Raw genomic sequence first — 17,039 nt, 5'->3', positions numbered from 1 at the left:
CTCTTGCTGAGCCATCAGAGGCGTTGCTTCAGGCTGTGTTCGAGAGGCTGGACTCTGTTTGTCGGGAGGGGTATTCTGCTCTTTGGGAAGAAGAGTCGTAAATGAGTGATTTTCCCACCAACTTCTAGCAAGAGACATTGTAGAGGGGGGAGTTTCACTTCATTGCCTGCTTCTTCATCTGCTTCTCCCCCTTACCTTTGATTCAGATGGAGAATTAAGGACTTTGTGGCGCCGCCTTCTGCGAGCAAGAAGAGTGTATCACCGTCTTCTCCAAATGTCCGTGTCTCTCCCTTACAAGTACATGCTCGTGAGGTTGGAAACTAGGTACGAGAAAGGAATGCATCACCGACTTTCCTACATGGCCGTGTCTTTCCTGTACAAGTGGGAAGTGCATCGCCACCTTCCCTACACGGCTGTGTCTCTCTCTTACGCATACGTGTTCGCAGTCGAAGTGTGGGACATGAGAGGAATACTTCACCGTCTTCTTTACATGGCCGTGTCTCTCCCTTACATGTACGTGTTCATAATGATTGGAGTGTTGCAAGTGGTAAGAGTGCTTTGCCTCCTTACGCAGCCATGCCTCTTCCTTACCCAGCCAGTTTAGGATACTTGTGCCTCCCTCCTATTATAAGTCTATCCTTTCGTTTAAACCTCACGTTTGTTCCTCATATGAACAAATGACAAATTTTTAACCCACCTCTAGCGGCCCCTCTCTCTTTTTTCCTGGGTTGGGGGAAAGACTAACGAGGCACAAGATACTGTGCTTGGTTGACGACCAGCTTCCACCTTGTATACGCATGAGTTGCCAGATCCCACAAATTCCTTGCTTTATAATCTTGGATTGTTTTAACCGGTTTCCAGCTGGCGCAAGAAGATTTATCCTATTGTTAAGACCTCAAGTTTGTTAGCTATGAAAATACAAATTGATAAAAACTTTTGACATCTTTTATGGAGTACACTCCCAGAATTGATACCAAATTCTATTACAATTACTTAGCTTTGTAATGGCACCAAAACCAGCATTCAGTCATGGCAAACATGCACAGAAAGCCAAAATTATTTTACCAAAGATGAGTTTTGGACACTCCTAAAATCTCGAAGGGTTCATTATCATTTGTTCTTGATTCAATATTAGTAATCAGAAGACTAGCGTAATGCCAATAGGGAAATGTATTTTCCTAAAGGTGTCTATTATTTTTTATTAGATAAAGAACTTACCATATGGAGGGGGAAAAGATTCTCTCTCTCTCTCTCTCTCTCTCTCTCTCTCTCTCTCTCTCTCTCTCTCTCTCTCTCTCTCTCTCTCTCTCTCTCTCTCTCTCTCTCTCTCTCTCTCTCTCTCTCTCATTTTTTCTGATAACCAGTATAGATAATGACTAAATTATTGATTTCCTTTTGCTCTCGTAATTAGCTTTTGCTTTACAGTAGTCATTTATTACCTCTGATTTAAAAATATAATTTATCCATTGGATGAAACAGTTCTTTCAGTGCACCTCATGCAGTGCACTGTAGGCATTACTTGAGGTTCTTTGCAATATCCCGCCAATTCCCAGCTGCAATCCCTTTTATTTCTTTTACTATATATTTATTCATATTCTTTTTTTTTCCAGGTTTTCATCTTTTCATAACAATTGGTTCAGCGTTATTATTTTCACTGCTGAATGACCATAAGGTCCCAGCACTTGGTCTTTGGTTGAAATGCTATATTTCAATTCAGTTTTATAATGGTAGAATGACTAATGTTTGAATTTGTTTCTTCCACAGTGGCACAAGCACTACTAATGTCACTCAGACTAGGGTTACACACAGACCTCACGTACATGTAACCCCGCTCAATGTTCCAGGAATGGGTATGAATCAGTTTGATCCATTTTTACCTTGCCAGTCACACCACATCATCCGACCTCGTAGAAGACACCATGCACAAGTACAGGTAGGCTTATTCATTCATGGTCAAAAGGGACCATTGTTGTCTACTCTTGTTTTGCATCATGTGTTGTATTGCTTGTCCTTGATGCTTTTGTTTTGCATAGTAGATTGCTGTACTAGGAATGTCTACAATAAAGACTGTATTTTTTTTATTCTAATGTAATTAATTATGCCTGAAAAAACTAAGCAGTTCTAAGAACTATATATTTAGAACATATACAAAGATTCTATAAATAAGTTATTGTTCTGTGGTATAGAAATTGTAATTGTTAAACAGTGTGATTTAGATGAATGCTGTTTACTGGTGTTTTAATTTAGACATTGGTTCTCTTTAAGGTGGCAACCCTATAAGAGTCAAGTATTTTAACTCTTAGTCAGATTAATTACCTAATAATAATAGTTTACCTTTTAGAATAATTTTTGATAATTGCTAAAATTCTTTGGTTTTTTACTGCTTGAGTTTTATAAATCTCTCCCCCTCTCTCTCTCTCAAAATCATTTCAGATAATTACTAAAAGATAATGACCAAATTCTTGCTGGGGAGGTCTTTTCCCCTGGTCTTGCTTGTTGAGATCACAACTGGATAAATCATGCGTAATTTTTGAATTAGATGGGATGGCATGAATCATTATAGTCCTTAAAATCCATTATGCCGCTTTTGAACTAGATAGTTAATTGTATACGAGAGAGAGAGAGAGAGAGAGAGAGAGAGAGAGAGAGAGAGAGAGAGAGAGAGAGAGAGAGAGAGAGAGAGACCCCTTAGATAAGATAGTGTTTCCTTGGTCAGAGATAAATAAGACACCCTTTGATGGAGAAAAATTTGAAATATAACCTGTTTTGAGAAATCAGACATTTTGATTCAATCTTGATCTAGAGTTAGATTGAAACTGCATTAATATATTGGCGCCAGATTAAATACGTAGGGGTTTTTACCTCCAACACATCATTATATACTCTTGTTAACAAAATAATAGAAAAAATCTTTGCACAGTGAAATCAATTTCTCATTCAGACCACAGACCCATTGATTATAAGTAGCCTTATTCCGTGCTGTGGCTCTCCTAGTTGCAAAGACCCTACCATGCTCACACATAGTTGCTGACAATTGCCCATCAGTATTGTTTATATACCAAACTTACTGACCAAAATAAATCCATGTGGAAGCTTACAATACCTTTCATATTATACAATACTAAGGCATTGAAGCTAAGCAACCCAGCATAAGCATGAATTTTTTGAAGTATCATACATGTACAAAATCAGAGTGTTTGGTTCCAAATTTACTAACATACTTATACCCTTCAATGTCACTGCAATCCTGGAATTATTGTTAGGTGCTCAATATCCAACCCAACCTTTTCTGTATGATAACCTAACCAAGATTTCACATGCATTGCTGTTTGCTCTTGTGGCTTCTTATGGTACTGTCTACCCTTGTTGCATTATAACCACAGAGCAACCAGTACATTTTTACTTAAGCATGAGTGAAACAATTTCACAGATATCTTGCTGGATGAACAGAATTTAGTGAAGCCAGGGCATTTCAGTGAATTCAGTATGTGGCATAATTCAAACTCTGTGGCCACTTGTATTCAGTTCCAAAAGTAACTTCAACTAATAATATAGTAACCCCATAGGAAAGAGTCTTGATAAGGTCACTCCATGGTTGAAACCAATCTCTTTTACTCTTTGTCATTATGTAAGTCTTCAATTATCTAACTACACTAAAATGTTATAAAGCTAGGCGAAAACTTTTACTCAATTTTAGTGTCAAATTTAACAAAGGTTATAAAAGTTTACAAAAATAACCACCTTAATTATGCAGAATATATGTAGGTGCATCAGTTTTGAACATTGCTAAGAAAAATCCAACTGCATAGCTATTTCAACTCCTCCATCTCCATAATGCCATAATGTGTGCTCTGCTCCTGTTGAGACAAACTGCTGTTCATCCCAGGACCACTAAACATTTTCTGCAGCTTTTTGTGTTGTGCCATTGATAGGGTATCATTGCTTGCATTTTCTTAAAATAACTGTTATTTGCTAGTTATTTGCTCTCTGTACCATTGAACTGGTAACTGTCTAGCATTGCTGCATCATTTATGTGAATAGCTTTCTGTCCCTTCTGTTTTCTGTGATTTTCTACTTTTTATCACTGTTTGTCTTTAAGCTGAATATATTAAAAAAAAGGGAAAATTTATAAATTGGTTTTGGTTATTCGCAATTTGAGTTTTCTGTTATTCAAATGTTCATACAATTCTTGTGGTTTTATCTAGCAAAATTAAATGAGCTGTTTTTCCCTACCACAGCAACAGTTACCTTTGGGTATTTCCACTCTGTCTTGGTTAATTATGTTTTTTTCCTATGATAATTTTCATTGTTATTGCCATGTGTTCATTATGCTAGTGTACTTGAAAGGAAGATAAGTCCTTTAGCAGGTGTTGTTGTCCTTAGAGAAGGAACCTCATTTTCAGTGCCTTTCTTTTTTTGGGCCAGCATTTGGCGTGGCACTTTATTCACAAAAGGGCCCTTGTCTGCCTCTACTACAATGACAACCCTTGTCAGCACTGTCTGCCTTTCCTGCCTCACCCTCAGTGACCCCAGAAATTAGAGGACACATTAATGAAGCTTCCTCTATCTCTGGGACTTGTAGTTCCTGCCAAAACTTCGAGAAATTCCAGTACTGTATGGGCCTCCTCCCCGAGCCTTGGCAACCATTCTTATAGTGCTTTGCAAGTATCCATAGTCCCCCATGACTTCTTCCACTTCTGTCAAGAATTGCATTCTTGATTTCCAATTAAGGATTCTTCCAGTCATCAATCTACATCATATGGTCTGAATTCAGGGTCTTTTTTTTTCAACTAGTTTTTGCTTGCTGCCCATAACCACGAGTTGCATGGCCATGCACTACTGTTGTCACTATTGGTCTCCTCGTTCCATGTCTATTGCTGCATCTCCTGCTGGTCTTTTCTGCTTTTGCCTGATTACCTAAGTTCCTCTGGAAAGTTTACCTACCTTAAGTTCTTCTGGAAATGTTGCCTGTTGCTGTTCACCCAGTTCTCCATGAACGCCCAGGAAGAAGTAGATTTTGACAAGAAGACTTAAGATGACACTATTTTTCAGGGATCTGTAATTGGGTGTGACATCTTCAAAATCAAGTATGCTATTTGTTAACTTCTGAAATTCTTTTTTTAATGAAAATGAGACTCCTAGCTGAAACATATTTTGAGCTAATTGGCCAAGTACCTGGATTGCATCCATAAATACATTACGTTGTGGATGGCTGACTTTGAATCGAGTTGAAGTTGTGGTAGGCCCATGCACTTGGGAAATCAACTTCCTCTTGCATATCAGTATCTTGCAAGGTTCTGTGGGATATAGGGGCATCTCTTAACAAGCTGATCTCCCTTCACTTGTGAAAGAAGCTATTGTACTGGACACCCTTACCTCCTTCAGACCTTGCTCCATTATGTGGACTGCCATGGGAATAGAAACTGGTGAGCATTTTCTTTAATGTCTAGTACTCTTGAACAGGTAGAGTATTATAGACTGCTCTTCCTTGTTCCAAAGTTATTGGAAGGATTGAGTTTAATCATTCACCTCAGCCAGCTTAACAAATTTTTTTTTTCAATAGATTCCCCTCCCCCCCATGTGGAGGCTTATAGAGTTATACAGATCTCTCTTCAGATCAGACCTGAAGGCTGCATACTTCCAAGGCCCTATGACCCTGCTCTCATTAAGTACTTTTATCACAATACTTACCTGAACACCTGAAATTAGCCCTGTTCACTGACCACCTTGAACTTTATCCCCACAGATTTACCCACAAAGTGGGTCATTTTAACTGTCAGCGTTACCAATGCTACAGGTAAAATCTAGTCAGATGAGTTACCAGAGGTCCCGTTGGCAACACTGCTGCAAATACCAGCCGGTAGATGCTGACAACCTCAATTGTTTTCAGTTCACGGTGCTGATAGGACATGTCCTGCAACACACAAACTTTTTTGGTCTCTAGACCGACCCCCACATATATATTTGGCCTTGGAATTCTAAATCTTGACCTTGGCATTGTATTACGGCTATGCTCTGGTTTTTGCTTTGGTTTTTTGATTGATTTGGAACATCTGGTATTGACCTGGCTTGGACTGGACTTGAGATGGACAAGCCACATAAAGAAATGCTGTCATCCAATGCCTGTATATCTGCTTCGTCTGCCGCACCTTCCGAGCAAGCTGCTGGCGGAGATGTTGGAGCTCATCGGTCCTGCTCTACATGAGTACCCTAAAAAATGACAGACATTCCTTATGTATTACTTATAGGAAGGTTCAGTGCAGCGCCAGACAGAGGGGTGAGGAATGTAGAGATTGGTCGTTAGAACAAATGGAGGATTACTTAAAACAGGAAATCTCTAGCTTCTAAAAGCAAGTGTAAGGCAGGTTTAGAAACAGAAGCAATAGATGAGAAAGTGCTAGAGTCAGAGCTATTTAGGAAATTAGAAGACAGATTGTCATCCAGCATATCTAACTTATTTGCTAATTTAATGGATAAGCTGATTGAGAGCAAGGATAGTGGTAGTAATAGTAGTGTAAGTGATGCTAATCACCATTTCAGCCCCCCTGCCTATTCCAGAACTAGCCCTAAGGGGTGTGGGGGGTGTCATGAAGACCTGTAAGCCTCAAAGGTAGAATCTGCCGGCCCCCTTGGCGCAGAGTAGACAGTGTTTGCCGCAGTTTTCCCTCTTCCCCCTCAAGGTGTTAGTTCTGAGGTTGATGTAAATTACAGTTAAATACAGACAAGTAGGGAAAATAGGTTACATAGTGTTCAGGAAAATACATGCAGGTTTCTTCGGGTTTGGATTCTGTTGTAGTTTCCAGTGTGACAGTTTGTCTTAAGAGCCATCTTTGATTATATTTCCTGCTTCAAGTTCTTTGCAACAGAAGGTTTCTAAGTCTGTGGTTGGTCATTCGGAGGTGGTTTCGGGTTTGTTGGGTTCTGAAGTGTTGAATAGTGCTCCTTTGACTTTGAAGGTTCTTTTTCCTTCTGTGGATAAATTTCGTTCATCTTGCAGTGTTGGTATAATTCTGGTGATCAGGTTCTCAATTTGACTATGCATATACGGTATGGTAATTATTAATATCAGCTAATTCTCTCAGTTCGTTGCATATTGACTTATGAGATAAATCAGTACAATGAGAAATTGAATAACATTAGCAATGGTTTCTCTAGCATGCACAAATTGAACACAAAACAAGAATCGCATTGTATGATAATTCAGTACAAAATGTAATTGAACAAGATTGAGAATCAGATTTGGTTTGACTTCAGCATTATAATGGTATATGTATCCTCATGTTATTGTAGTATAAATACTACATGCGCACTTTTTTTTTCTCCTTTGGAATCGTCTAATACGAGTTTGCGTTGCCGTATTTAACTCATTCTTGCTCTGATTGGCTAGCTGTGACTTACATAACAGCTCTCCTCCACTTATACCATGTTTGTTGTCTTGTGGGAAGGCAGTCTTTTAACTACAGTACAGTCCCAGAATATGCATGATCGGATTGTGCGATTCCTCCTTTATGCGTTCCCTAGTTCTCAAAAATAGATTTTCTGCATTTGCAAAGTCATTCAAAGTCTGCGAGTCACGCACTGCAAATGTATCCAATCTATTGTCTTATCAAGTATTTTAGGTGGGGGAGGTAGGGTCACTGGTATCTGAGAGAAGGGGTCGGGGAAATGCAAGCGAAAGATTTCCTGCTCAGCCATTAGCTAAGACAAAAGGCTTCGCTTCACGCATTTGTAACGTCATAGAGCAGTGTGTATGAAAGATCAGTATCATCATCATCATCATCGCCATACATATTATTCAGATCTGCAAAGTGTATTCTGAATGATCAGTATCATCATTATCGCTATAGGTATTATTCAGATCTGCGAAGTGTATTCTGAAGGCTTCTACTCAGCCATTAGCTAAGCCGGAAGGCTCTGCCTCACGCATTTGTGACGTCATAGCGCAGTGTGTATGAATGATCAGTATCATCATCATAGCCATACATATTCAGATCTGTGAAGTGTATTCTGATCATCCGCATCATGTATGCATCTGCCTTGAAGTTGAAGAGGAAGACCTATTTTCTCAAAGCTAAAAAGCTTGTCAGCTTCCATTTTGGCAGCAGTCAAAAACTTGAAATCCGTCATTGCTGAACATGAAGTAAGAATTTTTTTGTCTAGGTTACTAACTTGTTGTGACTAGATCATTTATTTTTTTCTATTGTTGAAATAGATTTTGATGAAAATAATTACTGAGAGAGAGAGAGAGAGAGAGAGATGGTGAATTTTGAATGTTTATCATTTCTTTTTAAAAAATTGTAATTTCATATAAAATTTTGAATTTTCATAATTATTTTTTATCGTAGAATAAATTTAGATGAAAATGATTACATAGTGAATGTGACGGACAAAGAAACTGAGACAGGCGCTCATAACCAAGTTTGTTTGGCCTAATGGGAGTGAAGACATGCATGATCCGCCAGTCCCCGAAACCTCAAATGGTTCACAAAGCCTTCCTTCAGTAGAAGAACTCTTCACGGAGGATGAGATAGAGAATTTTTAAGGTTTTTGGCAGAAGATAAGTAGAGGAGATTCCATCCAAAAGGTTTTTTAAAGGAATTGACTGTATCGTACAGTTTGCACCCAGTGGTGGCAGTGTTTACGTGTGGGAGTTTCCCCCAGCCTGTGTGTAATTTTAAACTTTTTAAAGTTATTAAAACCTTTTTAAGGTCTTATTTATCCATAAGAACAATTTTCATATTAGAAAAAAAAATACAATATAGTAGATAGAAAGTATTGAAAATGGATAATAAAAAAGTTTGACTGGGTAGTTGCCTTTTGCCTTGGCCCTAATGGAATTATACCCATAAGGTATGTGTATGGAAATCTGCAGTTTTCCAATTACGCGAGGCCATGGATCGACCAAATTCTCACATAATTGGGCACTGTACTGTATGATGACATTTTAACAAAGCTAATCAGAAATCATAAGGAATTTGTACATTTCATTGCATCCAAGAATATTCCCTCAGGTGACGTAATATTGGTAGTATGACGTCTTCATCCATTTATAAGACGAATGTCTGTTAGTCGTGCTTAGGGTAATTACATTTAGCTTCATACCAATTACAGTTACATATACTATATTACCAGTCGTGTTATCAAATTACAGTTACAACTGAAATAATATTAAATAGAAATAAAGATTTACACAACTATCTTAAGAATATGTAATTTTATTACATTTCAATTACATTACAATAGCTTGCCATCAGCATATAGCCCTATTGTAAAGGGGGTGTGGCCTAGGCAGCCAAGAGATGCCAACTAATCAATTTCCTTTGCTCCAGATGCAACCTCCTTTCTTATAACCATCTCAGCGAATGTTCTAGTTCCTATTTAACATAAAGGGAACATCTAGAAACTTCATTTATATAAAATTAAGTCATTTTTGTTATACAACATGTTTTTAAGTCAAATTTGACTTTGATACTTCTCATTGTGAACTAAATTTTATTTTTTTCTTGTTAATAGATTGCGTAAATCCAGCAATTCCGTTCGTTTTCACTCTTTTTCATCGGTAGTATGAGCTTTATGTTTTCCCTTATCGCTGTGAAAACAAAAGTAAATGAGCTCGTAATTGCCAGTCGTTTTTATTAAATTTTCTCTCACTTTACGATGGCTGTTTGAATTTATATCAAAGCTTGAGTTTTATTCATGTTGCCAATGCACGATAATAGTCATTAGCAGCCTGAATATCACTTTAATCAGCCTCAGCTACATACTGCATTTAAGTTTGAAATTATATTGCCATGATGATCTCACAGCAAGTAAAGTTATTGCATTATTAATATTAGTCCTGTTTTACATAACATCATTTGTATCATACCTACGGTAAGTGTTTACTGTCATACAATGGTTGAAATACAGGCATATCAGGTGTTATCGGGTTCGGTTGTATTAGCTAACAAACAGGTTTTTCGTTCGGTTGTTCTTGGCTGTACACATTTATACAACAAGTATAACGTTAAGATAATACTTTCATCATTCTCTTGAATGTTTTTTAAACTTATTTTTAATGGTATAAAGATGTGGAAGATTAGAATTAAACATTTGTATTTTGGCCTGTCTTGCTGCATGATTGCAGGCTGCTCCTGCACCCACTATGTGGAATATAGGAATACATTTTTTCAAGATATTGTCATACCGCTATTAATTGCTAATCCCATCGTAATAGAATTATTGTAAGACGAAGGATCGTAACTTGAATACTGCCTGTATTCATGATCATGTCTTGGAGATTTTTCCTGAGTTTGTCAATGATATTTGCAGGGATTATCAAGGGAACAGAGTCGGTCTAGTTTCTTTCTCCACAAACTATGGCCTCTTCTGCTGCTTCTGTTTTTCCTTTCCCCAATTTCTTCTAAACTTCTAATGTCTTTACACAATCTTATTTATCGGGTCATTCTTCGGAGGTCGCTTCGTAGTCTTCTCTCACTCATTCTGTTTCTTTGCCATTAACACTGCAAGCAAAGAATTTTCATTAGTTCAGTCCTGTAATGTGGGGTTATCTGCAGCTCTCACTCTCTCTTCAGAGTTCAGGGAATGTGTATATTTGGCAGGGCTGGCTTCTTAGCACCTTCCATGGGTCCTGTAGTTCTCAGGCTGCTAGTCTGGAGGCTTCACAGCAGTAGTGTTTTTCCTCAACACCGTATTTTTATCCTTACTAGGTTTGAGACATATGGTGTCCACCGTGGGTCTTGCGGGTGCTACACGGTTGGCGATATGTCTGCTCCATCGTTTAGTGTATCAGTACCAGTTGTGTCCTCATCCTCTTCTTACACTAGGGTAGCTGGTAATCTTCCTTCTTCAGTTCTCATTTCATGCTTTCTGGGTTTTAGATGTACCGTGCCTACTGCAGTTATTGCGGGGGCTACAGCAGTTGACGATTTGTCTGCACCATCGTTAGTACCTTTTGTGCCTTGGCCTCCTTTCATTAGGGTAGCTGGTAATTTCCTTCTTCGGTTCCCATTGGTTCCGCAGCTCGTAGCCTGTCCTTAGAGGCACTTTTTGTATGCTGCACCAGTTTTCTCCACCTGCACAATGTCGGCATTTGGTGCTCAGGTGGTTACTCCGAGTGTGACTTCTTCCTTTCTCTCCTTCTGCTTCTTTCTCAAGCTGTCCTGCGGCTATTTCTGTTCTTCCTCTAAGGTGTTCAGTGTGGGTTCGGCCTTGGTCATAGTCAATGGCTGGTGAGGGGTTTTGCAGTTGAGTAAGACTGGCTCGAGGTTATGTCAACGTCTTTGGTTGGTAAGCAGTTTGCGCAACATGATGTGGTTGGCTCTTAGGGGTGGGCGTCGGTCGCCCAGGTGTTACATCATCGTCACTGGGTGATGCAGGGGGTTTGCGCAGTTGAGTGAGACTGGCTCAGGGTTGCCATCATCTTTAGTTGGTACCTAGTTTATGCAACCTAGTGCAGTTGCCTCTTAGGGTGGGCCTTGGTCGTCTAGGTAGTCAGCCCAGATGTTATAGCATTGTGTCTGGGTGGTGCGGGATTGCGCAGTTGAGTGCGACTGGCTCAGGAGTTTATCATCGCCTTGTTGGTATAGCGTGCACATCGTTTGTGGTTGTATCAGGTATGTTGGGGTCATGTATGTCTGTTGTGGATATCACCCAGGTGTAGTAAGTTCCGGGTTATTGGGTGCTGCTCTTGCGGGTGTTCAGGCTTCTCCTTTTCCTGTTCCAGTGCGGTCAGACAGGAGTGACAGAGGATACCCTTTGAAGAGAAATCCGGTACTAGTTGTGGGTTTTTGTTTACCCTGCAAAGGCAAGCGAGTATAAACGGATGGTAGACTTTGTCCTTTCTTTACGCAGTCCTAGGCTGCGGAGGAACTTATGCAATTAATTTGAGACATGTTTGTTAGTTGTATTCAACTACACCAGTAGTTTCAAACATCAAGTAAGCTGATCTGGTTTCGGCTGAGTCAGGCAGGATTGGGGGAGGAGGACTCTAGGTTAGCATCACTTAATGGGTCCTGTAGGCTGGATTCAACCTTGTTTCCTAATCGGAAGGGGTTTTTATGGGTTAGCTGGGTATCCCTTCTGCCAGTGTCAGTTCCACTCAACGAATCTGTTGAGGCTTTTCTCTCTTGGGTGACTTCATCAATTCGTGTGGTAGAGGTTACATATCATGAGGTTAGTATTGGAAGGCATCTTTCTCAGCCAGTCAGAGGCCTTGTTTCCACTCTGTGGATGTTGTCTGAGTTGATGGGGTTTGTCTCAAACATGGTGGGTATGTTCCTTCCGATCCTGAACGATTTGACAGCCTCATCACTTCAGTTTCAGTGGGGTTGGCATACCGGACTAACTTTTTGGATGGCTATATAACATTCTTTGTCAACAAGAGGAGGGACTTCTTTTTTAAATCATCTGCCACTTCACTATCCGGACATTCATAAGAGGGCCAAGTTGATGGCACCTCTTGCGCTCTGCAGCAGTCTGTTGGAGAGCAAGAAGTCTCCTCGATGGTCAATTTCATGTCGTCGTCGTCATAAGTAGAGTCGCGGCAGCATTGTTGGATGATTGTATAGCATGTGACAGATCTCAAATGCTGCTGTGTCCAGTTCAGGCTCTCAAAGTTTATTTGTTACATACTGAGGAACTTTTCCTCCAAGAACCTTATTTGTTTCCCCTAGGTGTCTGTCTCGTTCCATTTCCTAAAAATGTGATTAGCTTCTTCTTGCAAAAGGTTATTAGTCAAGCATCGGTTGGTTCTTCATCGCTTTCGGAACCTTCAAGTTGTTCTTTGCATCCAAGAGTGCATAGTATTGATGATGGCTATGCCTTTGGCTTTCTGGAGAAATTTTTCGGTGTCAGCAATTTTGGAGGCGGCTACTTGGGAGTCGGTGTCGGTTTTCACGATGCTCCATCTTAGGGATTTTCAGTTTCTTCAGAGAAAGGTTAATCGCTGGGTCCTGTTGTTACAGCCAACTCAGTTTATAATTAGCTTGGTATCATTAGGGTGTTAGAAGTTCAGGTTGTCGGTGGTAATCTAAGTGAACTTAAGACTCTCTGTTGGTCAGGGTTTAGACTGAGTGTATTGTTCTTTTAGGCCCTTAATGTTAGGTAGAACCTTTTGGTCATGTTGGAATGATGTCTCCAACAGTCATCTGCATTAGTGAGCAGTAGAAAACTTGATGGTCATGCACACTCAACTTCTCCTTCATACATGAGAGGCTGGATAGCCACATGGGAGGTTCACCGTTTCCCCTCCGTACATGAGAGGTATAGAATACCACATGGGAGGTTCTTCACTCAAGCGGTACCTTAGACTCAACACTTGAGGTTAGGGTACTTCCTCTGCAAGCATCATCACCTACCGAGTTAGTCAACTAGGTGAGGAATTTTGGTTTTAACTCCAAGCACAACAGTATAAAATACCACACAAGAAGCACTTCTGACTCAGACGGTACCTTAGACTCAACACTAACGTTGAGGTACTTTTTCTGAAAGTTCCTCACCTACCGAGTTGAACAACTAGGTGGAAATTTGCTTTTACCTCCATGCATGAGAGGTATAGAATACCACATGGAAGGCACTTCTGACTCAGGCGGTACCTTAGAAATAACACTGACGTTGTGGTACTTCCTCTGCAAGCATCTTCACCTAATGAGTTGGACGACTAGGTGAAGAAATTTGCTTTTACCTCCATGCATGATAGGTATAGAATACCACATAGGAGGCATTACTGACTCAGACGGTACTTTACTCTCAACACGCGTTTTATTACTTTCTCTTTAAGCATCCTCACCTGCCGAGTTAGTTAACTGAGTGAGGACACTCACTTTTACATATGGTAGGTTGATAATGAGTTCGCTGCATATGCTCCGTGGACAGTTCGGGCTGAATTAGATTGATCCCACCTACATTAAATTTTGTTAATCTGGCTAATTCAGGTGTTCAGTGAGTATATTGCAGCATGACGTTTTCATAATAGATTTTACCTGCTGTGTTGGTAGCGCTGACAGTTAAAATTACCCACTTTGTGCGTAAGTCTGTGGGGATATAGTTCTGGCTGGTCAGTGACCAGGGCTTATTCAGGTGTTCAGGTAAGTACAGGCAGTCCCCGGTTATCACCAGGGGTTCAGTTCCCAGGGTTGTGCCAATAAGCAAAAACCACCATTAACCAAAACTCAGTGATTTTTGACACCGATAACCGGTTATCGATGCTTATGGTGCCATTTGCACCCTTATGGCACAGCATAAGAACCCTTATGGCATCTTAACCAGAACTCTTCCTGTTATGGCTAGACAAGCCCCATAAAACTGGATTGCCGATAACCAGGGACTGCGTGTATTACAATATTAGTTTTATTATGAAAACTTCATATTTCATTTGGCAGGGCCACATGTACTAGTTCATAGGTAGCTGGAGTGGTATGTGGTAAGAAAATGCTAATCAAGCTAAAAGTCAAGATATATAACACATTGGTAAGACCAGTGTCCATGATAAGACCAGTGTTAATGTATGGAGCAGAAACAATGGCTCTAAGAAAAAAAGAGGAAGTAAAGCTTGAGAGAACAGAGTTGAGAATGCTGAGGTGGATTATGGGAATATCGCTGCTTGAGAGATTGGAAAATGTTGAAATAAGAAGGGCAGGCTTAGTAAAGATTACGGAGGTGATAGGAGGGAGAGTCACAATTGAGATGGTATGGGCATGTGTTGAGGATGGATGACGAGGAGAGAGTGAAGAGGGCTCGGGAGGAACCTGTTAGAGGAAAAAATTAAGAGGGAAACAGAATTAGATGGCGAGATAAAGCGAAGGAAGATATGGAGACAAAAGGTTTGGTGGAGGATGATGCCTTAGATAGTGGAGAAGGCGCATCAGGCAACCGACCCCTTAATGTAGGGATAACAGCGGGAAAGAAAAAGACATGTACTAGTTCAGGGCCCCATGCTTCAGTTTGTGTATGACCCCTCGGGTCTTCATCAGGATTTTCTTCCTGCTAACTGCTGATAACATCATGGAGGTAGTCCTTTGTTGATGGAGTGATTGCCCAATTCTGTTGGAGTTCCTCTAGTGTATTCAGAGCCCAATTTACTAATATTTTCAAATGCCTTGCCCTTGCAGTCAGGAGCTCACTGTCAACCTAGGCTGCCTTACAGAATATTTTCAGACACATTATATGTCATTCATACTGTAACTTTAATTCAGTTAAAGTTAATACACAATATTAATACAAATACTGTAAGATGAAAAATGCAATGTGGAATGAAGATGTATAGTTGAATGTAAAGTTCAGGAAGATTACTGGTAAACATTCTCCTTCACAGGTAAAAAGTTGATTGCTCTTTTTTTATATTTATATTGTATTTCATAGGTTTAGAATCATAACATTACCATAATGAACTCTATACATATTTAGAAACTATCAAACTAACATAAAAAAGATCAATTGTATTTTTAGTATTTCTCTCACTATCCCCATGGTAGACACAATATGAATACTATTCGTGTGGTGGTAGTGGCAGTAGTGCATTTGGCATTTTCATCTTTAAAGTTGCTTCTGGCATTATTTAGTCACTGTTGCCTTACACATTGTTTTTTGGCACCAAAACTGCTTCACTCTTACACTCAGTACTGTAGACCTAATACCTTCGGAGCTTAGGCTACAGTGCAGTCTTAAAAACTGATGTTTAATTGTACACCTTTCTTATTTCTTTTCAAAAACAATACTGTGGTATACAATATATAGATTATTGCATATTATTTTGACATTTTATCACTTGTGGCATTATTTAGTAGACATCAAAGATACATTTATTTTATTAACACATCACCTCCATGTTTGACTTTGTTTTGTGCTCTGTGTAGGGGGCGGGTGGCGGCATAATTAGCTTATATTAAGAGTGAGGATACCCTGCAATTACCAGAAACTGTATTGATAAAATGCATGTATATATTTGAAAAAATTACTAGTTCAGCAAAAATAATGCAATAGTATTTAGTATTCTTCATTACTAAATCCTCCTGTAAATGTAAAATGTACAACCATTTTCTTTGGACCATGTTAGCCAATATCTCTTATTTAGTAAATTATTTGGATTATTGGTTATTCAAGATTAGAGAACCTTAATTTTTTAAGCTAAATTGGATAGGCTAGAATTTAAATCATTAATGTAACTAAATCAAGGTTCCAATTTAGCTGTACATAACTTTGTATCTGCCCTAGTTGACTAAGTCAATCTGGCATGACTTGGTGCATGAACTAAACAGTTAGACAAAAATCTGGCAAAGCATTTTGAAATTTTGCAAATAATTTTAGCTTCCTTGTTCCCCTCTCAGCATGTCATACTTATTTTTGCTTGTTGTCTACTAAATCATAATGGCATCAATCTGAAGTACACTCCTCTATTATGAAGATATTATCTTTAGATTAATGTTGTAAATGTTTAGAATCTAGAAGACATAACTATAGTAGAATTATGTAATAGCCTTGTAAAATGATTATTTATTAATTTGTTAATATACTTACTATGTAAAACCATCATGCTGAGTTTAATCATTTCTATTAGTATACCATTGGTGTTGATAGTGTTTTCATGTGAAGCTTTGTGAGATAGCTGTGAGTTTGCCATAGTATTCTCAGATTACATTGTGGGGTTGTCATAATGTTAGCTCTTCATTTGCATTTCTTATGCAGATTTTCCTGTACTGTATATTGTTTTTTATGATGAAAAATTATAACCATAACCCTTAATGGACAGGATAACAAATCAATATGCAGCACCCTGTGCCGAGTAAACTTTTGAGGTCGGCAAAAAAAAAATGAAAAGAAGATATGCAAGTGCACATGGTGTAAGAAAAAAAAATTCTAAAAAATTGTCCCTACCATTAAGTTGAAAATTACTATTTACAACTTGTGGGGCCTCTTTTTACAAGACAGTTGTAAATTTTTACCAATTATACATTTATTTTATTTTGTAAAATCATAATTATAGCTCACACAATATCAAAACATATAAGAAATAAAATTAGTAGCGAATTCTGAGCATACTT

At 39.0% G+C, this 17,039-nt stretch overlaps 1 protein-coding gene across 6 annotated transcripts in view; it reads left to right on the top strand.

Moving 5' to 3' along the window:
- Positions 1-17,039, top strand: part of LOC135220857 (large proline-rich protein BAG6-like) — a 289,694-nt gene that overhangs the window by 196,144 nt on the left and 76,511 nt on the right. For all 6 annotated transcript variants that reach the window (XM_064258425.1, XM_064258423.1, XM_064258427.1 and 3 more), the window contains exon 13: positions 1,765-1,933. In XM_064258425.1, the coding sequence (XP_064114495.1) occupies positions 1,765-1,933 (169 nt within the window). The remainder of the gene's footprint in view (positions 1-1,764; positions 1,934-17,039) is intronic.

The sequence above is a fragment of the Macrobrachium nipponense genome, chromosome 2 (genome assembly GCF_015104395.2).
Source record: "Macrobrachium nipponense isolate FS-2020 chromosome 2, ASM1510439v2, whole genome shotgun sequence".
NCBI classification, from domain to species: Eukaryota; Metazoa; Arthropoda; class Malacostraca; order Decapoda; family Palaemonidae; genus Macrobrachium; species Macrobrachium nipponense.
The sequence above is the reverse complement of the archived record's forward strand: the minus strand, read 5'-3'. Positions and strand labels throughout refer to the sequence as shown.